Raw genomic sequence first — 26,607 nt, 5'->3', positions numbered from 1 at the left:
GCTATCAACAATGGTGGTTGCTGAATTTTCACTTAAACCCTGAATTATCTGTCAAATAGTTGCTGCACTGAAGCAGCGACGTGGATCATATATCAGCACAGGTGACAACTGAAAGTTTACTTGAAATATCCTTTCTCATGGTAGCTGTCTGTGTATTATCCAAGGGCATATTTTCAAGTATGAGTGCTTCCAAAGGAGTCTAAAATATCTGAGAAATGGATTCTATGTGAAAAAACAATGCAGCTTAGATTCTTAGATAAAACCCGGTGGAACATTTCCCACCTATAACTACTTCAAGCCCTCTGAAGACAAAGAAACGTACCTGTTGATATCATCTGGCTCTGTTTCAAGCCCTAATAATTAGTGCCATTTTATCAAAGCAATCTCACAACCAAGCAATGAGGTCTGGTTTTTATGTATAAACACAGAAACCCAGCTCTAGCCTGCCTGTTCATGATTTATTGTGGAAAGCTGTTTTTCCCTTTTGTTTGCTTTTCCTAAGTCCCCCAACAAATGTGCAGTGAGGTTAATTTTCATCATAAGAGAACAAATTAATGTTGTAGAATGCAGGCTGGGCTTTGGTTTTGAAGCCTGCATTCTTACCCTAGTTCCAATTTCCAATTAAACTGATGAAGATAAATTCGTATTTTATCATCTCAGTCACACACATTCATAAAAGATGGAAGTGGAGAACACATACAGTTTTACATTATCTCTAGTTCATAACCACCTATTTTTTTTTTTTTTATACTGTATTTTCAAGTGCATCAAGCTTCAAACGTATCATGCAGTGGGTCTTCCATACTGCATCCCCACTTGGGTGAGGAGACTACTCCACAAATTCACAGAATTGCATTTGTAAAGAAACACTCTGGTTTGTTTTATTAGATTCCAGCCTTTAACCCCAAATCATATTGTGCTCTCTTAAGCTGTTTTTGTACAGAAATATCGTTCTTCTGACTTGAAGGCTTCTTGGCGCACTGCAGCGAGACCACAAAGGAGTGGGGCAGTGTGGCACTCTCTTTTAGAAACCAGGGAAGTGGCATCTTTGAGCAGAGACGGCTATGGTCTGGGGCACTGACTTGGAGGAAACCTGGTAAGTAGTGGAGGTAAAGCTGGCATTTATGTTTTTTTTTACAATTTCAGTAATTAATGAAGCCTACGCCCTGGAAAGGGAATCAATCCAGGCAAAGCACAGTGGCTGCGTCTTCACTTCTTTCCGGAGCTGACTGGCAACTGCATGGGGTCCAGCAGTCTCCTTCATGACAATTCCTTCTTTCACATACACAGCACCTCCTGACACAGATTTTGACTTCCAGCCTGTAAAAATTGCTCTCGCTCATCCTTTGGATCAATTTTTTTTTTCTAGTTAGCAAATTCAGTCCATTTCTTGCTGATGTTTACTGAAAGTATGAGATGAAGCTACAGACTTAGAAAAATACAGAAGCAGAGTCCAGCTAGAAAGATGGCAGAGAAACTGTAAGCCAAAATTCAGGTTCTATGGGGTTTTTTTCACCCTATTATTACAGAGAAAACTCTAAAAACATGGCAAGTCCACTTTGCAATGTAAGAAGAGAAGTTTTTGCAGCACATCTAAAATTTTATATATAAAAGGATCTTTTTATTAAAAAAAAACAGTCATTGCTTAAACAGAGAATCAGAGTACTTTGACATTGTAATTTTGACAGGATATTAGAGAGGATTTTCCAACTCAGTTTTGCAAAATCCCTTTGAAGTAAAGCTTTCTGCTTCTGGTCCTTGCATTATTGCTCATGGGAAGTATTGAAATTACTGCTTTCAAGATAAGGAGCCACATCACTGAGACCATGAAGTCCTTTCTCGGTGAAAAAAAAAACAAATGGTGCTGTTTTTCAAGTAAATTTAAAAAGATCAAGTTGGGTCAGCAGCACCGCCTACCCGTCTGTGAAGTCTGCTTTCCAAGTTTGATTGCTCCATTGTTACCATTTTCATGAGGATCTAAGGGTGGAATTTGCCGACCTGAAACACAGGAAGAGACAGTGAATTCAATTTTCCTGATGTAGTAACAACACAGATAGCAGTTAGGATGAGTTAGCTTGCATAAGAATTACATCTGTGAAACTTCACCAGAAAACGACTGTCTCCTGTGTACCTTGAATCTTTTTCCTTGCATCCTGCTTATGAAAGATTTTCACATTTAAAAAAATACATGAAATATGGCTATTGAGAACGCATGAAGTACACCGAAATTATGTTATCCATGTATATAAAAAAAATAGTTATCTCACTGAGCACCTTACAACTAAGAAAGAGAAAATTCTCGGCTTTCTCCTAACTCTACTTAAATGTGAATGATGCTAGTTTAACAAGATCTTGCCTGTCCTAAATCTGCATGGCATTTAGTCCTTGTACACTAGAGTTTTACAGAGCACTGTAACTAAGCACATGCTGCCTATACTTGAAAAAGAAAAAAAAAAAAATCTGTTCTTTTCATTGAATCCCTCCCTCCTTTGAGGGGTCCCCATGTCTCTTCAGTTGACAGCTTTGATTACTTAACACCACCCCACCCCCCAACCTCTCCTGACTTTTTAATCATCTTATGAGGTGATTCTTTTAAGTGCTTGAAAGAATTTCAGCCATCACAGGAGAGCTAGAGATCTCTCCCGGGACAGAAGGCACTGCTCCAACTCCCTCCCCTGTGTGCCCTTTTCGTACTGCTGCATCTTTTGTCTAACTGTCTTCCTACTCATGGACAACACACAATGTGCTTAATAATTAGAATTATAAATGGAAAAACAAGATCCTTCCAGGTCCAATCTATCCTCTTGTCTCTGGTGGGGGCCTGGTTTTTACATTAAACTCATTGAGTGATCTCTCCATCAGTATCTTGGAGAGCTTACAGTCATGGTAACATATTTTCTCATTACCTTGTGGATTTGCTGGAAATTTTTTCTGAAGTCGAAATCTACTTTCTATTAATTACTCCTGGTTTTACTATTACCCATGATAAATAACAAGAGTTAAAATATTTAACATTTCTTTGTTATATGCCACTTTCAGAGAGCATAAAGTTCCTCTGAACAGCTCATCATAATCCAGGTGGATTTTACAGTTTAGATTTCCCCATCCTTTGCTGCATTTATTCACAGCTCTCTCTTGCCAAATGTTCTATGATGAATTATGTACCTATGTTGAAGCCCGAGCCCTACAAATTACTTGGGGGGTGTGTGTGTGTGTGTGTGTGTGTGTGTGTGAGTTAAAAGCATTCAGGTAAAATCCAATCCCAATGAAATCGGACAGCAAAATTTCATCTGTAAAACTGGTCCCTAAATTACCTTAGGTCAAGCCCATGAAAATTTCACCTCTCTTATTCGGTCAGTTCTGAACAGGTATGTTATGCAACGAAAGTTGCATGACTTTTGAAACCGATAATCTTGGGTGTTTGTACAGCTGAATGAGAGGGGAAAAATTCCTCACATTACTAAGCTAAAGATACTGTATTTGGTCCAACAGAGTGAGAAACAGGTATCTTGAGGGCTGAGGCATGCATAAGCACTGACATTACAATGCTGCACTCTATTTACGTCACTGAAACATCAGCTTCACACCCTGCTTACATTATGTTTGGACTTCATGTTTGTAAGTGTCCTTCCAAAGTCAAATAAAAAGTATAATGGGTGGTTATAGACCCAGTTGTTACATGCATTAGTTCTGTTGGCTTTGCTTGGAGATAAAGAGAATCCACTAATTCTTAAAACTCTAAAGAATATAAAGAACATAATATCCATGAGAGGCTTTCCAAGAAGGTAATGCTGTTGTAGAGACCTGGGGAGAACTTCTGCATTAGGAACCTACTGTTTCCAAAGCACTTCCAACTCAGTCCCAGCTAAAACAAAACCCTGTCAATCTGACTCAGACCACAATGTAGCTAAAAAAGCTGGAATCTACAGACATGGCTTCCATTACATACCATTAAGCAAATACTTGCTAAACATCTGGTTCTTCTAACAGTAAGTTTGGAAGAGGAGAGCTTGTAAACTAGCATAACTTTCATTTTACAAGTCCTCTTATTTGCTTTTCATTCAGTGTTTCTTATTTCTTGTGAGTTTCAGGTCTTTTCTACACTACTCTTGAGGTGTACACAAAGAAGCAGGCAAGCTTATGTTTGGAGCAAAAACACAGCAGGCTTCAAGGGCAGCAAGCACTTTGTCCAGTTCAGACCAGGACACGATATATGTCGTTAAGAATCACCTTGATTTATTTCATTTCTCGAAACGATAAAAACCACACAGATAACAACTACAAATAATAAAGAGAAAAAAACCTCTAGACATAATATTTGCTGATTAGTTATTCTGGCCTTTGAACTTAAGTACTGTTTGTCATTAACTAGCCATGTCTTCTGCTGCTTGGATATCCCCCCCTTGAATTCAATACAAGGAAATAAAGCTTTAAACAGTCTAAAAGTTTTTCGAGGTTGAGAATATTTTTTTTTCGTAGGTGAGTTTTCTCTCACTTATTATTTCTCTTATTTCCAGATTTATTAAACCATCAAGTTAAATCATTTTAGTTTTTGTAAAAAGACTTATTCCTGCCCAATTATCTTTTACCATCTGATGTGTAGTTGTCAGGAGTAATTTTCTTGGAGCATAAAACTCAGTCTAACACCCGAGAACCAGCTCCGCAGCAAATGGTACAGTGATTTTTCACCGAGGGTCAGGGGAAGCAGAAAAAAATAATCAGTCAGAAATTTGTTTGACCGATTGTCTCTCCCTGGGCCTCCTTGACAGCTAGTCTCACAGCAGATGCTGTAACAGAGAAAGTCTGCTCTGTTTGAGCAGCAGAACACTAAGGATGAGCAGCGAAATGCTGAGTCTGCATCTGCGCTTCCTGCTTCTAACCCAGCGCAAGCACTACTGCTACCTAAAAGCACCGTGATCATCGCATCTTGTCATTCAGCTCTTGATAAATATAGCATCGATATTGCTGACACCAACTCAAATATAGCTGGCACGGAGTCAGGATCAACAGAGGTCATAAACTGAATTCATTTTAGAAAGTATATACTTATTTAAAATGCGTATCTCACTAGCATACACAGTCTCTGTTCCAGAGCAATAAAAAATACCCCTATATTAGATAACCTACAGCATTGTTAATTTATGCTTTCATGCAGCTGATGTCAGAAAGGAGCAGTCGTGCCCTGACATCCAGCCCAGCAATCCTGCTGAAGAAAGAAATAAATTAAGACAATTCCTCTTCAAACCAATGACTGCTCTGTTAAGACAGAGTCCGCTCAAAAGGCCCATGAGAGATTGAAATCTTCTGTTGCTTAACTTAAAGACTACAAACTAGACCACAAGCAGAGTCTTTTCTCCATTTTGCAGAGCAGGACACAACTAGCCAGCTTGCCAAAGACCACCAACAGCACGTCTTAGGATTCCAGACGAAAAGGTCAATCGCACAGATAAAAACAGATGCACATACATTTATCGAAGAACTCTGCAGCTGAACTGGTGATATGAGGAACTTCGGGAAATACTATCACTGAGACACTATAAAAGTTCCATATGGTTCCCATTGCCGATACTTCTATGGAGTGAGGTCCGCTGACTGCCATTTAAAAATTAGGTTTTGCGCTTGTATTAATTAAATACCTGATTATATATTCTAGTTTCATTTCGCTAATGTTTAGACCATGCTTCACAGATTTTGTGCAACAAAACTGTTTGTAAACATGCACCTCTACGCATTCCTGCAGAGGTCTTGGTGTCCTCCACAATCTAATTCCATTAACACACCATGGTGCGTAAAATAATAAGCATCACAAGAGAGTGCTCAAATGTAGGGTTACAGAAATTGTCATGGTTCTGAAGTGAGCCATCCAGGTTAACAGGTGGGAAGCACTAAATCAATTGCATCTCCTCCTTTCTAGCATGTTTGAGTTGGGCTGAGGCAGTCCGGGATGAAGGTCAGAGTCTTCTCCAATGCCTGGTACAGTTCCAACTCCTGCTATTGAATCTGAGACTTGTTAATGTAGAGATTAATCAGCACTCTGGGAGTTGTGGTTCTGAGAGTGCCAGAGGCAAAGAGATTGGGAAATGGGAGGGTGGGACAAGAGGTAAACAAAATAGGAGGGGAGAAAAATGAAAACTGGAGCAGGGAAGCAGGAGAGACAACAGGGACTGGGTGACAGCTCTGCGAGCAGAACTCGAAGGCAGGCAGATGGGGATTGCTCTGCTGCAGCTGGAAGCACGATGCATCATCACAGTAAGAAAATCTGCTCTCTTTGTTCCTTTGTGAATGCGATGCTCCAGTTAAAAGTTGTGACATCCATTAGCTCAGATAAATCAGGCTTGGAGTTGGACTTTTTGGTTTTGTTTGGTTTTTTTTAACATTAAACTGGTTTCATTATTGACCTGTACAAGACTGCCTGGAAGGCTGGAAACAGCCTTAAAGTTGAGCGTAAGGAAAAAACCCAACTGGTTACCATGCTGACAAAGGGACAAACACAACAGTGCACTGAACAGATACTCATTCAGTGTGCAGTGGAAAGGAAAACAGATCCGATGTGATCAGCCTGAGCTGGCACACCCAGATGATGAAGTTCAAGTCCAAAAGCAGCACAGTCCTAATATCTAACACAACTATTGACAACAATTCTGCTAAGGGTAAGAGACAAGACATCATGGTGCTGCACAGTGGCTTTCTGTGCATTTGTCCTGTCTGTTCTCTGTCTGAAAATCGTGTACAACTTGATTTTTTTTTTTAGGGGACTGGAGGAAGGAGAGATTTTTGTTAGTGCAGGATGTGAAATCCATTTCACTTGGCTCCAGAGCAGCAGCCCGACAGCCGCCGCAGCATCCTGAGGATGTGACTGCTGTGGCTCACCTGAGAAAAGGCAGACTTCTTCAAGTAGCGGTACAACAGCTATACAATGGCCAGAACCTTCTCTTAAAATTGCTGGCTGTATCACAGCAAGGGGAGCCCCCGCAAAGCATTGCTCTCTATAAACCTGATTAATAAAGCCCAGCCATCCGTGAAGGCATGGCAGAATGAAGCAGGCACATCTTATCCAACAATTTTGGCATTTGCATCCAAGACTCCTTCTGCACCTGTAGGACTTAGGACAGTCACATGTCTTATCTCCCCAAATCCCTTCATCCTTTGAAACCAGTTTCACTGGTATTTCAGAAGTTCCCCGTATGTCTCACATGGTTTATAAAGCTCAGCCCACTAGTCAGTCTCCAGTTTCTCTTTCTCCCCCGTACTTGAAGTGAAGCAGGATTTCCCCAACTGACAGAGATGACTGCTGTTTACTTCATGTTTTAAGTTTTCATGCAAGGTAGCACATATTTACAATAAAGGATATTGCATAACTAAACAGAGTTAAGTTGCAATTATTTTAATACTTCTAATAGCACATCTAATAGCATCTCCACGCAAGAAAAAAAAAGCTGCTTTTTTTTTTTAAGCAAAAGCATAGATGGCTGACACTGAAGCTCTTGCTAGGGGAAGAAGCAATACAATTAAATTTTGCCCATTTAATTAAAATCTACCGGGGGGGGGGGGGGGGGGGGCGGGGAAAAATGCACCAGGATTTAAATGTTACATGCATCAAAGTAAACAACAGAATTCCTAATGACTTTAATTACTAAGAGATCCAACCTTGATTTGAGGTCCTGCTGTAATTAACTTTGGGCTGTTTTGGTTTATTAACTAGTTTATGTTGAAGAGCTCTCCTATGGCTGGAAAGAAATCCAGGACCTCACAAGTTTAAGAGTAGTCCAAAGGCCAGTAAGTTTTGCTTCATTTATTAAAATTTGAAAGCAAGAGAACTAATCCTAGAAATATGGGGAGCATAAACCGTAAAGAATATAATCTCAAATACAAAGTTAGTGCAATGTTTTTTCCCTTCACAGCAGGTGAACAACCCCTACAAAAACTCAGTTATGAGCTTGGGCTGCCTTAAAAATGGCATGCGTGAATTGCTTTGCAACATAAATGTACTTGCTTTTCTTAAAATATCTTTCACAGACCTCTTCACACTAGTTCACAGATATCCACACATCAGCAGATAACAGGATGAAAAACACCACACTCGTCTTCCACAAAGCTCAAAAATTGTCCATCTGCAATTCTACCCATCCAAGACCATTTGAGCCAGTACAAACATCGAATGTCCGCTGGAAAGGATCCCTCCCCCTTCCAGAGACAGACATTTTACACATTCCTCTCTAGTTTGTCCAGCATACAGCTGGTTAAACTGTGAACTCTAGAGGCTGGGTTTGGTTTTTTTTTTTCATTTCCCAGTATTTCTAGGAAACAAGTATTTGGGTTACATTAAATATTCAATATACAAGCTGCTGGCAAGGCATCAGAAAATCAATAGCTTCATACATTTATAACTGAGCATTTACCACATGAAAGGTTTTATACTGAGACAGAAACTCTGTGCTTTAATTAGGAAGCCTCGTCTAGGAAGAACATCCTTAGCTGGATTTTTAAACATCAGCCTGTCTCTCCTTCTTGTAGTACTAGCATCAGTAAGACCAAGCGTGCTAACAACTCTTTACATACTTTCCATAGAGTGATTCTGATAATCGTATTCCTCACTTCCCTCTCACCCTAGACAGAAGATGCTGAAATGCTTCAATCTCGCCCCCTTTGGTAGCACACCAATCTCCAACATTTGCCAGACTTCAAAAAAAAAAAAACCAAAAAAAACCAAAACCAAAACGCAACCCAATGCATGCCCATCATTTATTTTTTTGTTTAAGCACAAGTTTATTTCTGTTTCACTTGGCTAGGTATTCTTCAGCAGCTTACTCGTCCCACTGCCTGTTTACCCTTGGACCTACTGATGCAGACTGGTATTAACCTGGGAGGTACAGTCTTGGCTCTATCATTTACAGAGGATGGCTTTTATGTAATCTCTCTCCTGTCTGGGGCACCTTCACGCCAAGGTAACAGGCAATACACATGCTGAAGAGAAATAGCTGGGCGTGTACTAGATTTGAATAAGGTAACTACGGCTTGAGTTGTTAAATGAACTCGTGCTTGCAAATTGCAAGGGTGTGATTGCTACTAAATGACAGTACGCTTGGGGCAGCTTGTTTAGTCATTGAAAAGCAGTCAGTTTTAATGGGGGAGATGCTCTCCCAGGCACAAGCAGTGGTCAGTGGACTAAAGCCCCGCAAGCAAGAAGGCACAATACAGAACTGGTATGATCCCCTGCACAGGCCCAACTTTATACTGTATTATACTGCTATCATATAATACATTCCTGGCATATTTGCTGTTGCTGAAGCATAAACCAGCGACAAGGAGCTGCTGTGCCTATGATTTTTCTAAGGCTGGGAATAAAAAATTAATAACATTTGATCCTACAGACACTCAGCTATTAAAAAAGAACTACTGGAACACATGAAAAACCACTATAATCTTAAGCCCTTTTTATGTCAAAAACCTTTCAAGAAAGACATTGGGAAAAATTTAGCACAAGTGGGGAATATACAACTGTGCTAAAAATATGTTTTTCTTGTTTACAGAGAAATAAAACAGCCACATGATGTTTCACAATCACAGCAAGCCTTCAGTCAGGCACTGCTAAATGTAACCAGGGTAAGTGTAGTGGCTTGCCATCTGAAATCACAGGGGTACAACAGCCAGCCAGGAGCTGCATCCCATTACGCAGCTCAGTGAAAACTCTCCAGCGCAGAGAGCACCAACTTTGCTGACTCCTGTGCTCAGTCTGCCTCCTCAGCCGTATTCGCCCGAGCACACTGGCTGCAGAATCCCTTTCCTGCCAGATTTGCCCCATCTTCAAAAAAACCAGAAAGTGTTACTGGTTCTAGTCTTTCACATCTTGTATTTTCTTGAGAAGGATTAAGAAAAATGGATTTGTGTCGAGACTGTGTTATTAAGACATCCCTCAAAGCAGTCAAATCCTCAAATCCTGAGAGAAACTTATTTTAAAAAAATCTTTCAAAAATAGTGTAATATAATAACCTTAGAAATGAACTAATCTGTCTATAATCTCTGTAATTTTTCCAAGATTTATCTGGCTGTCAGCAAAACATCCCAGTTCCCCTTTTATTTTCTGCCTTCTTTGTATCATTATATTGAGTAATTTTTTCCCATTATACTATTCCACTCCATTCACAACATTTTCCCTGGAAAGGAGGTGGTTGTTACGCACCTTACGAAGGAAAAATGATTATGTTAAAACACCCCTGGGAAATGAAAAGGATAAGCAAGAAGGAGGTGAATTTTTTAGCTAAATTAAAATGTAGTCTACCCTTTCTGTTTGGGGTATCCATTTCAAGAAAGTTTTTAATGGAGAAATTCTCCATGCATGTTGGAATATCCTTCCAAATCCAGGCTGTAAAGTAGGCAACACATACAGTCTACCTACAAGATCCAAGGTCAACAGAAGTTGCTGTCTCCCTGTTCAGAGGCTGGGGAGCTGCACCATGCCCTTCTACAGCAGCACAAAGAGAAGGGCACGAACTCTCGGGCAGTGTGAAAGCAAAACTAAAGCTGCAGAGTGACTTCTAGGGCACGACACGAATAAAATTAGTCAACAGGGTAGGAGACATGGCCACAGAGGGACTTCATACACTGAAAAGGCAGAAATGCTGCCGTACAACTTGGGCATAGACAGACTTTTTTGGAAATTGCACGAAGACTGAAGTGGTGTAAAACATCAGAAAGTTATCCATACCCTCTGCCCAGTCACAATCACACTAATTAATTCTCCTGCTAATTAAGCATTTTTCACTTGGTTTCCACTATATTTCTATAAACATAGACTACCAACTCTCTCCTTTCTCTCCGCTGAGTACTTGATAAGGTCACAAGTACATCCACTGAGATCAAATATTTCTATATATAGAAATAATTGCCTGTGGAATTAAGTGCACTTGCCTGGGTATCTAGTTCATACTAAACTTAATTTAGCTGATTTTCCTCATCTATTATATCCATTATTAGGGACAGTGTACGCTGCCAGCTGCAGTGTTGCCTATCAAAGACGGAAACTAATTATCTAATTACGCGGCAAGGATGAGTTCCTCCGTGAGAACATTCACAACCATCAGACACAGACAATCAAGTAAACTAGCACAAGGAAGAACCGGTTCCTCCAGACAGCCATGTTACACACTCCTTTTTTAAAGGAGGTAAAAGAAAGGTAGCGTATTCTAGGAATATCAGTTCTCATGAACCATTTCAAATACATCCCACGCAAGCAAAGCAAACACTTGAACAGGCCCTGTCTCAGGCAAAGTGTGGTAGATAATATGAGCTGATTATGAATATGTGAAATAAAATAAAATGAAGACTTCAGGAAAACAGAATTGAGTTTCTGGACACGCTGTTTCCTAGGCCTCTGCACCCCAAAACAGGATTCAAGGAGAGGAGGAACCACTAGTAGTGGAAGAGGATCAAGTCATGGAGCTCTTAAAAAAATCTCAACCCGTACAAGCCTGGGGATGCAGAGGGAGCACACCAATGTTACTGCAAGGCTGTTCTTTATCATCCCTATTGTTTTTGAAGGGTTGTGGAGAATGAGGGAGGTCCCCTATGACTGAAGAAAGGTGAATGCTGTATCTGTCTTCAAAAAGAGCAATAACAAGCCATGGACCTGCAGGCCGGTTAGCCTCACTCTGCTTCCTGGGAAAACCGTGGAGCAAACCCTCTCAGAAGCTGCTTCTGAGCACATGAAGGTGAAGAAGGTGACTGGGACCAGTCAGCATGGACTTACCAAGGGTAAACTATGTCCAACCAACCTGGTTGCCCTAAAGGATAGTATGACTGGATCTGTGATTGAGAGAGAACATTGGATGTTGTCTACCTTGACTTTAGCAAGGCTTTCGATACTTTCTCCTACAGCATCCTGGTATATCTAAGTTGCAATGTTATAGTCTAGATAGGCAGACTGTTAGCTGTGTGAAAAATTGGCTGCATCATCAGACTTAAAGGCCAGTGGTTAACAGCATGTATCTACCTGTAGGCCAGTTACAAGTGGAGTACCTTGCTTAATACCTTTTATCAGTGGCCTGAAGGAGGAAAAAATCTACACCCACTTCAACCCTCAGATGATACCCAATTCAGAGGTGCATTCAACACCCTTGAGGGCAGGGCTGCTGTTCAGAGTGCCTTAGGCTGGAGGGAGGAATGGGACAACAGGAGCCTTATATGGTTCAGAAAGGACAAATGCCAAGCCCTGCTTGTGGGAAGGAAAAGCCCCTGGCTATGAGACAGGCTGGGGACTGGCTGCCCGGGAAGCAGCTCTGCCAAAAAAGGACCCAAGGGCAGCAAGCTGAGCACGAGCCAGCAGCACGCCCTGGCACCAAAGACAGCCAACAGCATCCTAAGTCATACCAACAAGAGCCAAGCCAGTAGATCGGGTGAAGTGGTTATCCCCTTCTAGATACTAACACAAGCTGGGTAATGCATCCAGTTTCGGGCCCCACGATACAAGAAAAACACTGACAAACTGGTGCAAGCTCAGAGGAGGGCCACCAAGACAGTCAGGGAGCGGGAGCGCTCGCCCTGTGAGGAGAGGCTGAGGAAATGGGGCCTGTTCAGCCTGGGGACGAGACGGCTTTGGGGGACCACAAAGCTGCCTGTCAGTACCGATGGGGAGGCCTGCTAAGAAGACAGAGCCAGGCTCCTTCCTGAGGCGCATCCAGGACAATGAGCGATGGTGGCCATGAACTGAATCAGGAGAGGTTCTGACTTGATACACCGAGGGGGATGCCACTGTGAGGACTATTTAAACACTGGACTCGGCTGCCCAGAGGGACTGTGGAATCTCTGCTCTCAGGCCCAGCCAGACAATGGCCAGAGCAACCTGGTCTGAATTCGCTGTCAAGTCTGCTTTGAGTGGGAAGTTGGACTGAAGGTCTCCTGAGCTCCCTTCCAGTCCACAAGGTTCTTCCCACTTGCAGTCAGAGACCAAAACTGGAACGCCTAGAAGGCAAACTGAACAAGTCATTTTTTCTTCTCCTCATGAGGAATGTCAGTCTCATCTTGTTTAAAAGGCCTAGAAAGAAAATATTTTTTTTTAAACAGATTCCACTGCAATGACTATTTTCTACTTATCATAGCCCTCCAGGCGCATTTCTCAACATTTAAGTTTTTATCAACATGATGATAAGATCAACAGTATCGCCTCTGCAGCAGGCTTGGTCTGAAACAGAAGATGTGACCCAGGTCAGGATTTATATACAGATTTAGAAGGAATAGGCCTACCCCTTATCTACTATGTTTTGCTCTGGTGTATTCAAAGTCATTCTTAGTTTACATCTGCATAAACAGCAGCCATGCTACTGGCCCAGTGGATTTCTTGATGTCCTGGGGAAAGAAGCTTGTATATTCAGAAGACCTCCAAACAATCACAAACAAACAAACAAACAAATAAATAAATAAAGGGAACATTTACTTACTTATTCCTTGAAAGAGTTCTTCAATGTTAACAGCATTCTTTGCACTGGTTTCAACAACAATTGCACCTATAGATTCTGCATATTCTTTGGCATCCTTCATAGGAACCTCCCTACAAAACAACAACAAAAAAACAAATAAAAGAAACAAAGTTTTCAAAAAATAATTTATTTGGGGGGGGGGGGGGGGGAGGGGAAAAAAACCCCAAAACCCAAAAACCCTCAAACATAGCCTAATCAGAAAAGCATGCTCTTCTTCCCTGCAAAAGTAGTACTATCTTTCTTCTTCTTATGGCATATTGGAACCAGATGATATTTAGGGTCCCTTCCAATCCAAACCATTCTGTGATTCTGTGATTTAGATCATCATATTCGAAGTATCAAAATTTCACCAATGACCAATCTGCAGATTTCTTGGACTTGCTGCTGAATCCATGCCTTGGACAAAGGAAGATAATTTAACTGACAGCCCCATTTCTTTGTTTTTTAAACTTGACCCCGCTACGAAAAGCATTAAAACACTAGAGAAAAGACATATGACTGCTGATCCAGGCAGCAACCAGCACTGTCCACACCAAGCATTCAAACAAGATAGGGTACGACTATTGCGGAGGAAAACGATAAGAGCATCGTATGTCTAAGTGCTTGCAAGCAGCAAGAAAACAAGAGAGATTCTGAAAGAAATATGAAAGCCACTGACTCCGAGCACATTGGCAAGAGCAATCTAGGAGTGCCAGATTCACTGGGGGAAGACCACCATTCTGTGCCATGTCACCAAAGTGACACCATCTTAAAATCACTGGTAGAACATCCTCATTTTGTGGCCAATACTTCATATGCCCAAAGCTGGTAAACGCAGTTTACAACATGCAAAAGACCTCTGCTTCAGACACAAAGCAAGCCCCATGCTGACCTTGTATCTGCTGAGCCAGAGGGCAAACCTGAATGTGCCCGTGTCCACTGCTGTCTGTAACCACCGCTATCCCTGATTTTTGAGCAACAGCTCAGAATCAGAGACTGAATATGCTAACGGGCACCCAAGGTACACTTGATCAGGGGAGCACATGATGAAACACCAGGCTGCCAGCACTATTTTTCTTCCAGTTGTTCAATACATCAACTGGTGTGTTTTGCGTGGCTTTAGAGCTGTCTGCTGCACATGTGGAATTTGCACCAACTCCTTCACCCCACAGCTCCGATGTACCAATCCAGAGACTCCTAGTACAGTCTTCTCCTAGTATGAATGCCTTGGACTTTAACAGAAGGTACCTAGGTGGGAGCACAGCAATGCAATTTCACAATTAGTTTATGGAGGTATGTATTTTAAATGAATCAGATATGCTGCTCACGGGAAACATGCAGAGAGGCAGAATAATTGCCTGATTTATTACAAATGGTTTTCAAAAAATTAACCTGCAATTCCAGCATCTGGATTCAGAGCTTGTTTCCATTACTTGCTTCTTTGTATTACATGTCTTTTTATTGCAGAAGACACAGGGAAGGCAGCATTCCCCTTGCTATTTCTGAAATGGCACCTTGGCTTTTATTATGAAAGGTACCACCCTCTGTGGATGGCCCTGGAGATAAGAAAAATTAAACTTAACTATGTAACATAATATTCAAACAACAGTAAAGGAAGAAATTTGAGAGCACAGGGCTGTGCAATGAAGACTTTCAACTTGCTGTAATTAAGATGAGAAAGCAAACTTCAGGAATCAAGGAAAAGGTAAAACAGCAGCAAGTGACAATAGTCCAAGGAAATGTCACAAAACTTCTTAGCCTTCTCTGATGACATTTCTAAAGGAAGCCTATAAACGTCCACAGCACGTGGGCAATAAATGTTACGCTCTCCAGTGCTGTCGACACTGCGAAGGCTGCATACATCGAGTGGAGTTACCATAATCTGGATGTCAACATTGCTAAGATGCTACCTTGTCAAAAAGGAAAAGCACAAATGCTTGAACCCTAAGCCAAGAGATGAATACACGCAAGATGGGGTGAAGAGGGAAGAAGGCAAGAACCATCAATGGAGTGCTGAGAAAGTGTTATTCCAGGACTATGTGGAAAGTTAGAGGAGTACCTATTCTGAAAGATGTCCATTATTTCATTTTATCCTTTCCAAATCATTCTATTGATTCAGTCTCCCTTGCGATTTTCTGAATAATTACCAAATAGAGAAATATTCTGGATGCACGGAGGGAAGATCTGAGCACAAAATTCTGCTGCATTCTTTTAACCAAGGATTTGGCAATTTCCAGTGAACACAACTTGTTAAGAAGGTGCATTATTTTTAGGGGAGTAAACACTTCTTAGTTGCTGTTATGACTACTGACTTCTATAATGCTCAAAAAATATTTTGGACACTTACAACATTTTAACATTGAAGTCCCAGCTCCTGTCTTTGAAACTACTTTTTAATGACCTATCAGAAGGACAGGACACATATCAGAAGGAAAAGTCTATTACTATTACTTAAAAGTATGCCAAACACTCAACAGTACTAGATTTGACAGTACTATAAGAAAGATGAGGATATATACGGAACAAAATCGCCTGTCTACCTGTAGAAATTCCTTCAAAGTAGAGAAGAAATTGACTTCAACAGAGTGCCAAAAACTGCTGATAGCCTACTAACAACACTGAGGAAAGCAGCATGATCCCGAGTGTCCCAAATCCATCTTGGCAGCTCAAAACCAAATTTTAGATGCTAAATGAGGAGGGAAACATGGTCAATGATTATGAGAAATAGTGCCAGACTTTTCCTAGAGGAAAAGAATCAGTTCTTATTGCTTCCATTCATTTCTCCTTACATTATCTCCTACAGTCACAGAGATGGTAGAATCAAATCAACCTGGACCTGGTCAGCTTGTCCTCTTTTGCTTTTATTCACGTTGGTCTTAAAAGCAGCTCTCTCTCTAATACCCAGCAAAACATCTGCCAGAAGTTCTACAAAACCAAAGAGAGATGTGAAAAATGCATACAAACAACAGCTTGCTCCTGTGTGCTCACATCATCTTATTTTTAAATTCTCTGTGCCCAAAGGCATATGTATTTTCTACTCATTGGAAACAATCTGATAAATTGGTGACACATTTCACCTAAAATCAGTTTTACTGAAGTCAGTCTGAAGACATAAAGCAGCCAGAGAACACACACAGCTGCATGTGTTGCATAAACAATCAGGTTGCTGGAAGAACTGTGAAAACGTATCACGTACAATACAGTCTGCTCTCTATTTGTCCACCAAAATCTCTTTAACTGGATATCATTGGATGACTTTAGAAAGAGAGAAGGCTGGGGGATGCAGAAAGAATAACAGCATAAAAAAATTCTCAAAACTGTTCATAATTGGGGGGGGGGGGGGGGAAGCGACATATTAGCTCACTGAGGACAATGAGCACTACGCAAACGCCAGAACATTTTGTGCATGCAAGAGCTGTAGTGGCTGAACTGGAGCAAGAAACAGATGATCAGCAGTCAGTAAACAACAGGTAGTGTTGGAGAAGAATGTGGTGGGAAGATCACAGTCACTCTGTGAGGAACCCCAGTATTCTCCTAACACTTCTGTGGTGCAGGTTTTCCTTCATGTCCCCAAGTTAACCTGCCTCCGGTGGAACAGCATTTAAAAGCTTGCTGCCATGGCAAACAATACCAAAAGCAGGGGGAGGGCTGGTTATGGATTCATTTGCTATTAGTGCCATTTGTCACAACCTCCAAACTTATTACCCTTGATTTAATCAGGCAATTGTATTGCTGGGAACATCTAAGTTTAAATTTAAAGTGACTCTCAGGGCAACTGAAAACTCAAGTTTGTGCTAACTGGTTTTTGGGTTTATTTTTTATAATTGTCCTTTCCTCTGTTGTTTTTCTTTTTTTTTTTTTTTTTTTTTTTTCCTTCTCCTGCTTCACATTTGGAAAACTTTAGTTTCGTATTATAGGACTCAGCTTCACCATGTTGACAAGCATATCACGACATCAAGTAGGAGATGTCAATATACTACCTGTGTCCCCAGTTCTTAGCCCAACACAAACCAGGAGTCTTCTAGCATCAGGGCTTGCTCAGGTCTTACCGAAAGCAGCGACTTACAGTTTTGTGTTGGTTCATGGCTGATGGGGATGGGGGAGGGAACAAAAAAAACCCCAAACAAAATGAAAACAAGACAAACCCAACACAGTTTGGTTTTGGAAGCACTGCATCATTTAAGTTATACATGTGCTTCAGGGTTTTGGTGAACCTGGGCCAAAGTAACGATTGTAAAACAACAGGGGGATATATCTGAACAACCATGAGAGCCTAAGAGGAAAACATCAAATATGGCCATTGAGTCTGTACTCATAGTTGAAGCAAAAAATAACAGAGAGTCATGGCCTGACACAAAGGATCACTACTGTACAGCAGAATGCGCTTCCACTTCCAGAAAGGATAAATGTGAATCCAAACTAGAGCTAACAAGCAGAAGAGTGACTCTAGCTTCGCTCTCATCCCAAATCGCATCATCTCGGCTCTTCTGCAGGAGGGCAGATTCAACCCTCCCCTCTTTTACCCAGGAGATTCTTTGCTTCTCACAGGTGACAGAAGTTTTACTTGAGGTTTTGCTCCTAAAAACAACAAAAATACACTTTCTACATCCAGTATTATGGGACAGTTTCAGTTGTTGCAAAGCACAAAGTACAAGTTCTCAAAGCTGCTCTGTGAATAACGTTATTCTGCCTCAGGCCCACCCTTCTAGCTTTACATTGCTGGTTTTGCTCATTGCTTAATACATTCTGCAGCTTTTAACATGAATGGAAGGAAAAAACAAGAGAATACTCTTCCATTCCCGATGATTCAGCAGCTAAAGGGTGTAGATTGTACAAACCCACAGGAAGGGCAGTAAAAGAGAGGTTAAAAAAAAAAAGTACATAATTCAAGTTGTGCTGCTGCTGGTGAGGTTGTACGCTGTCAGGACCACTGGTGTTAGGAAACTCAATACAGCTGACCAAAATGATATACTATTATAACAACAAAACAAATCGGTTACCTGAAGAAAGGAAACAACATAGTTACTGCAATCAAAGCAGCAACAAAAATTTACGTATTACCTGATATCAGAAAGATCACATTTGTTTCCAGCGATGGCCATTACAATGTTTTCAGGACCATGTTCTTTTAGTTCTTTCACCCATTTCTTCAAAGTATGAAATGAATCCTAAGTCAGAGAAATAACAAATAAGCTAACAGCCTGGTCTCTGTTGATGTATTTGCTTATTTTTCTGAAGTTAGAGGAACATAGCTTTGACAGCATTAATGCAATAATAATGTTATAGATCACAAGACCAGAAGGCGGCCACTGTATCTCTGTAATTTGCTTTTCAAACTTCAGGTCATAAGACTTCCTCAAATTAATTTTTGCTTGAACTTGGACTCTTTCCCCTTTGCCCCCCCCTCAAAGCAGCACTGAATGTTTTTCTTAAATTTTCCAGTGACAAAGAAACTACCACAGCTCTTTTAAGTTTGGCTAGTAGCTAATTTCCTTCACTTTTAATGTTACCTTCATTTGTCTAATTTCAGCTTCTGCCTGGTGGGTTACTATCTCAACCACTACCATATTTTCGGTAACATCCAAGAGAGGTTTCAGTGACCCCTGTCACCCTGGCATTTCTGAATCTGTGACCTGGTAAACCTCAATTTACTCATTATGAAACCAAAGAGACAGGTGACAATTCACTTGGCTTTTTCCTTCCAAGTACAAAATTCAAACGCTTTTTGATGCTACCTACCTTTTAATAGTTAATTTTCTATTTCTTTACACTAATGAACTAATAGCATTAAAATCACTTTTGTTCCTAGAGATACTAATTATAATGCATGGTTGAAATTATTACTGAAACTCAAAGTGAGCTCCTAAATATATTATAAATCATTTTTCCCCTTCAGAAATGCACGTAAGAGTTGTGTCAAAACCAGCGATGGCTGTATCAGTATCACTGAAGGGAGAGCGCTATCAGTCATTTGGGAAAAAACATCCATTCTGCTTTAATGGTCAGTGCTGAATATTATGCATCAGAAAGTGAAACACACATTGACCTTCCGCTCCTCTTTTTCCGTCTTTATTCTGTGAGCTGTTCCATGTAAGCTTGGAAAAAGGCTGGCAAAACAAAATTCTGTTCTTACAATGCATTACGAGATCAACTGTAAGACATTTAAATTAAAAGTAAGTATCAATCCAGCAGGATTCACTCTTCCTCATCTTTTCTTGGCAAATTAGCAAAGGAGAACAGTACCGCTGTGCAACAGTGGCCACCATCATCAGCCACAGATCATTACACTAATGCACTGGAGAATCAACCCAGCCCTCTCAACCTAGTAGTAAATAATTCAATTGGCAGGAAAGGAATAAAATGCACATGAACTGTCACGACCATCCATCCATTAATGCTGCCTCTAACTCAGCTTTATCAGCGGGGGTTTCTTTCCAAAGCAGTGGAAGAGCCATTCAGCTAGAACCTCCTAGCATCCTCTGCCTGAGAAACGAGCAAGAGCAGTTAGGATCTGAAAATACGATTTTCATTCCAAATGAATAAGGTTGAGACAAAGGTCAGAGACTTATTATTTCATTACTGGTTTCAAAGTTAAGACTTGAGCCCCGCAATGCAAACATAAGATTATATGCTTAGTTAAACACAATTAATTTTAAAATCAGTAGTACGCAAACAACTGAATTTCTGTTCAGCTGATAAACCAGCTAGCTCATTTTTGTATTAAAAATTCAATCCATACAGACAGCGTAGGTGGTGATGGGAGGGGGTATTGCAGGATATCATCCTGTCTACTTAGCCAGAGGAAAGCCAAAGAAACTTCTGAAAAATGCTGTCTCCAACATTTTGTCTGGACAAAGTTTAAACAACACAGAAGTTGGACTTCATATTTAGGTTTTTAAGGCAGTTGGACGCCTCCATCCAAATCTACCCAAACTACCGAAGCATATAAACCCCACTGATGTGAACAGCAATTAACATATAAATACTTCTGCAGTTGTGGATTTTACTCTGGCCCAAGCAGAGGAGTGAACACAGGTGAGAAGCGTACAGAAGGTCTTACCTGTTTGGTGATATCATAAACAATCACCGCTGCTGCTGAACCTCGGTAGTACATTGGAGCCAAGGAATGAAACTGTTAAAACATAACCCCCACAAACAAAAAATATCATTAATAAATCAGAATTATCACACTTTGTCGGGTCACAAAGACTTGCCATGGCAGGACCACCGACTTTCTTTCATCCCATAGAGAAAAAGACATCTTTGGTAGTTAAATCCCAAGGAAGCAGAGCTCCCTTATCTCCGGCTGTGCTTCATTCTGCTGGATTTACGGCATCAGCACTTACTGGTTCAATGCATCTTTTCCATTACAGGGCATGGACTCGGAGGACAAGTTTTGACATGAAGATCAGCTGCACTTGGAGGCCTAACCTGACGGCATACACATCCCCTCCCCTGGCAAACAGCAATGTTTTGCTTTGTAGTTGCAACAGACTGGATTCAGCCTGCATTCAATTTTTATAAAACATTGCAAATCACTTGGATAAAATTAACTTGTCAGAAAACTCTGAATACCTGTCATGTTTAGATATCCTGTACTATGACAGATACTTTGAAAAACATGGGTTCCCGCAGTTTAAGTTACTCTTCAGCTTTTTGTTTCAAGGGAAACATCCTTTTAGAAAAAAAAAAAAAATCAAGCAATAAATATGTTTATTATAACAACAGCTTGCCAACGAGCAGCATAATTTTCATAATTTACCATGACTAAGCAGCTGATTTAGAACTTCAGCTTATAATTACACAGAGAAAGGAAGTCAAAAAGCCTTTCTGCTGATTTAACTAAACTTAGTCTTAAGCAAACCAAAAATAATCTTTCTTGGAAAATACATTTAGTCTCACTGTACTTGCACAGCCATTTTACAGATTTTTATTTGTAAAGTCATCTGCAAAAGTTTCCTATAAAGCTGCAGCCAATAACTGAGGTCAACTCCTAAATCAAATGCATTATTAGGGCAGGGCATGGATCTCACTGCCCACTGCGTGTGCACGGATCCATGTGTTGCATTGCAAACCTTCGCAGATTTACTGGACACATCTTTTCCTCAGAACTGTACTTACAGACTGAGCATTTAGACCTAGCAGCTTCCATATTTCGTGCTGTTTCATGTGTGATGTATAAAGCGAGTTATTTGTAATATTGGTTCATTTGCCAGTTTGTAAGCTCTTTATCGCAGATCACACGCTCCAGCTCAAGGGCAATACTTTCTCTTAGAACAGTAAGGATGCACAGCAGCAGTGACAGATGGTCAAGTGCTGAAGTGTTTTGGGGAGCGAGGCAGGTGGGAGAGCTCATTAATAGGAGAAAACAGCAGGAAGGAGGATGAGAAAAGAAAGAGGAATCAGTCACGAAGTAAGGTCTGAAGAAAAGGGATCAGCCAAGATCCGGAGGGAGTTGGGTAGACACGTGCGTTCCGGGCTTTTAGTGTGTGGCTTTATTACTTGCATGTGTAATGCAATAAATGCTTTCCAGAATTTTTAGGCTTCCAGATCACGACAGAGATTTCCAATGTGTTGTGTTAAAGTACCCTGGAAATCAGGGACCTTAACTCTGGAGGGTGGATCTGACCTTTCGTGGTATACACACACCCCTCCCAGTCTGTAAACTCCTGGAAAAAACATACCCTACACGCACGCTGATTTGGTTTTAACCTAGATTATGAGGTATTCATGAACTTACAAAGAGCTCTCAGATAACAGTAATCACACTTCACAGGAGCCATGCAGTTAAACTCACATGCTTCAAATTCCTTCAATACTGGCCCAGAAAGCACATTGAGAACCTGCATGACTGTATGACATCTTGGGAATTTCTCTCCCTTTTCTTTTGACCAGGTGACAAGAACACTTTCCATAATAGCTGTTTCACTGAAGAATATTGCCAGTGTTAGGGCCAGAAAGTAAAAATAAAAATAATAATAAAAAAACTCCAAAAACAAACAGAAAAGCAGACCTCTCTCACTGGATCCTGGGCAAGTAGATTTTAATGGAAGAGGATGCAAACTACCATTTTTTGGGTAGGATTAATTTTTAGCTGGATTCCCAAACCAGCTTGTGCATCAGATATGCCCCAGGCTCAGCCAAAAGGAAGGGGCTGGAAAGCGTGGCTGAGAAAAAGAAGGAAAGACAGGACCACTAGAAGCCACATTCACATTAGTTTATTCCACACTCAAATAGCTCTGCACTTGCAGAACTACTTTGTGCCCATCTCTGCTGGCATAGTCTACTGCCACTGTCAGTTTTACTCTTTTTTTCCCCACAAGGAAAGCAATAGTCCTTTTAAATCAGTGCAGGTAAAATGCATACACAAGGAAAACTTTTTTTGAAACATTTGGAGAGATTAATTAATCACTTCAATAGCATCTTGCATTTCTGTAACAGAGATGCCAAACTACATCAAACTATGTTTGACCTGCTCCTTGTGTCAAGAAACATAAGAAGTGGCAACCAGAGGCACAGCATGCAGGAGGAATGCAGTTCCTCTGCTACTTAAAACAAAATAATCTACTTAAATACTCCAGTTCCTCACAAGCTTAGAAAGAGGGGGGGGCAAGATCACAGCAAGCTAGGCACAGAAAGACAACTGCCTTTGAAAGGCACTCAGGTTCAGTAGTTGTTGTTAACATGTAAGTATGACCTCCCTACTCTACTGAAAATCTATTTACTTGCTCAGCTGACAGGACAGTTATTTCCTCTTTCATGATTCTATAGTAATATTTTAGCTATAAGGCATTTCAAAAGGAGAAAACATTTTGTCCATATTTAGGCATGTCATTTCAGGATTTGGTTTTTTTTTTTTTAATGTCAAGTGATACATTTCATCTGGCATGTAAGTTTATATTCCTATTTGGATAAACCTGACATTCAAGATTTCATATTTTACATTGGATAAAGTGACCAAAATGGGATTACAATACATCTTAATGCAATTTCCTGTGGTCTTTGAGGAAAAATGTACTTTGAAACTTTTTAGTAACAACTGAAAGTACACTAGTAACAACTATTATCAGTTACCACAGTATAGAATATCAAATAAAACCAATATTAAATCCCCTTTGTCATTCTTTTGTACAGCCTAATAAAGAAACATGATGATACACTATGTCACAGTCATAAGAAATCACTGTTGTCCACAAGAAAACAGGAAAAGATTCTTTGCAACACTGAATGAATCAAGAGGGGTTGAAAAATTGTAACTCTGAGTAAGTTTCATGATCTAATAATAGAGCCTTAACAAATGTGGTTTATGAGCATGGATTTTTCAATATCACAAACATACTAGTAAAAATATTATGCAAAAAGTTATGTTTATTTGATGCTTTTTTTTGCGCTTTTTTTTTTTGCGCTTTTTTTTTCTTTTAAATCAGTGCCCAAAAGCAAAGTCCTTTTTCTGGCCTAATTACCTGGAAAAAGAGAGTCACGCAAAATTAATTAAAGGGATACAAAGTACTAATGTGCACATTTTTCACCTGCCAAGGACCAAATGTGGGACAGACACTCAAAACAAGAGACACACAAAAAAGCAGCTCACAAAATTAAATCTCACAGGACTACCTTCTGCATTAAGAATTACAGCGTCTATAACCTCGATTTTATAGCTCAGTATTTCTGTACCCAGTAATTCCCAAGAAAATTAGGAGAAACAGGAGCAGTTGGAGATTTAGCATGAGAACAGCTTTGCTTCTCCAGAAGGGCCACCCAAAATGCTCAGGCAGCCACCCCCGGCTCCGCCACACAGACATCCAGGTCACAGGAATACCTCCCATCTTTGTATAATGGGTAAACTATCATTAGCACCTCACCTACTGTGGAAATTTAGAAGTCCTGCGCCTCTCATTCAGTACCCGCAAAAAGTTTGCCTATTTGCTAATACTGATCCACTTCCACTGCCCATTAGCCTGTTCTGCTTTTGTAGGGGTTGACAACAACTTGTGAGGCTGCGGTCACTAACCTATGCAATAGTTAAGTTGTAGGGGCACATTTTCCAATTCAACAGCTACAGCCAGGCCAAAAGGGTCATTCAAAATATAAATAAGAAACTTATTTTACCAAAGACATGCCAAAACCCAAAATCAGTGACTGGTGTAGCTCCACACAGACTTTTAAGACTCTCTTCCTCAGAGCATGCCACACAGCATGCTATATACCTCCACAATCGTGTGAACACTGGTGCAGTGCTAACTGGGTTCAGAGCACCTTCGTACTCGTGCTCCTCTACCAACATGTCCACTTCGCGCTTGTGGTTCACCATCTCTGCCACTAAGGAAGAAGTAGTGAGGCCACATGCACGTTATGAAATTTCCTCTGAAAGGAGGTCCCCTTTTTCTCTCAGAATCCAACTAGAAACTGCCCAGCCTTTGCAGTTGTACAGCCCTGCAGCATAGAGGACAAATTCAGTCGTAAGTGGTGCAAATGCAAGTTCAGCATAACCAGAGTTGCTCTCGTTGATTCCAGGAATATTTTGGGATTCTGCAACCCCTGATCTGGCCATCTCACTGAAGTCAACAGAAGCTTTGCCCTTGCAAAGGGCAGAAAAATGGAACCAAGCAGCCATTAAGGAATTTACCACCGATTTAAAAGCTCTCTAACATTTTGCGTTCTGTTTCCTGTGCATCTCATCATGGAGAGGTATATTTGGTCGTAGGTAATGGTTTTCACAGTTCCTCTGTACTAACAGTACAGAACGGGGAAGAAGAAAACCCCACAGAGTAGCTATATCACAATACTTAAAAGAGAAAAACAAATTCAAGGTAACACAATGTAAATCACACCCGAGTTGTGGTAGTGAAAGTCTCTTAACCATGTCTTATGTAATAGTGGTTTAGAAAGCAAAGCAGAGGCCAAATAAATACAGAAATAAAAAACTACCACTCCTGCCCATTTATATAGAGGCTGACAAATGCTGCTGAAGACAGTCTGGATTCACTCAATCTGCCAGGCACACCAGGGAACACTAATTCATGCCCGCAGCTCTTTGCACTGTCCTGTAGTGCTACACCCCAGCGCTGGCTTACTGCCACAGCAGGGCTGCCTCTTCCAAACTCCACAGCCAAGAGGAAAACAAACAAGCAAACAAAAAACAACAACAAAAAAAAACCCCACAATGCCTCTACTGGGTTGCTTTTACCATCCTAGACTGTAAAGAACATCACTCGTTCTTGCTGCAAAAGGATTATAATTCTGCCTACAAGCATGGCTGGAAAGGGTAAGGATGCACAGAGTAAGCAGAACCAGATCAGCGCTCAGCAAGTCTTACGTACCTTCTCACGTCAAGGGCTGAATTCAGCTAAGATTTTTCCACACGGTGCCTTTTCAAGCACCTGCAGGTGCATAGCAGCACAAGATTTGCTTCCTGGCAGCTGTACTCATTTGACGAGATTTCATTCCCATTCTTGAGAAGCTGCTCTCCGACTACGTACATTGCATCCCAGTGGCCAAGACCAAACCACTCGGCTCCTCTCAAGGTCAGAGATGCTTACCCTTTCTTTATCTGGGTGGCATTAATGGCAAGGACAGCCACAGCTTCTGGCTCTCTGCTAGCCGCTTACGTGTGTGGGCAGTGCCATACCTCCGCAACTTCCTTCCCTCACACACACACTCACCTTCCTAGACTAGGACCTTCATGCACCTTGGTCCCCTCACCCAGCAGTCCATTCCCATCCCCTCCGCAGGTGATTTTGGGTGTCCTGTTTCTCCTGTCCTTGGCCCTTCCTGCCACACCACCCCCACTGAAGGGGTCTTCAGTCCTATTCCCAAACCCACCAGAAGCACATTCCTCCTCACACTTTGTCCTCTGTTCCTACAACCCGAACCACTGATGTTCTTGTGATGAAGACCATGGTAGACCAGTGCCAGAAACACATTACTACCAGCCTGTTTAGGAGAGCTGCCTTAACTGCTTCTATGGATCAGGCAAGCACCCACCGGGGAAGAGCCAGAGGTTGCCACCACTGCATCTGTGTTGCAGGAGGTCATTGAAGCAGTCTGTGCACCATGAACAGTACCTATTCTACAGCTTGGGAGCCTCTACTTGCCCAGCTCTGGGCATTTACATGCCCTGTTCCCATCACCTTCGAGGCAGCGGCTGCCAACAAAC

At 41.1% G+C, this 26,607-nt stretch overlaps 1 protein-coding gene across 1 annotated transcript in view; it reads right to left on the bottom strand.

Annotated features, from left to right (window-relative positions):
* Nucleotides 1–992: 992 nt before the first annotated feature.
* Nucleotides 993–26,607, bottom strand: part of RAB31 (RAB31, member RAS oncogene family) — a 60,999-nt gene continuing 35,384 nt past the window's right edge. Inside the window, exons 4-7 of the mRNA XM_082327356.1 lie at nucleotides 20,512–20,583; nucleotides 18,513–18,619; nucleotides 13,434–13,543; nucleotides 993–1,998 (exon numbers count right to left, since the gene is read on the bottom strand). Of these exons, the coding sequence (XP_082183482.1) occupies nucleotides 1,901–1,998; nucleotides 13,434–13,543; nucleotides 18,513–18,619; nucleotides 20,512–20,583 (387 nt within the window). The 3' untranslated portion in view covers nucleotides 993–1,900. The remainder of the gene's footprint in view (nucleotides 1,999–13,433; nucleotides 13,544–18,512; nucleotides 18,620–20,511; nucleotides 20,584–26,607) is intronic.

This window comes from Platalea leucorodia, assembly GCF_965183815.1.
Source record: "Platalea leucorodia genome assembly, chromosome: 1".
NCBI lineage: Eukaryota > Metazoa > Chordata > Aves > Pelecaniformes > Threskiornithidae > Platalea > Platalea leucorodia.
The sequence above is the reverse complement of the archived record's forward strand: the minus strand, read 5'-3'. Positions and strand labels throughout refer to the sequence as shown.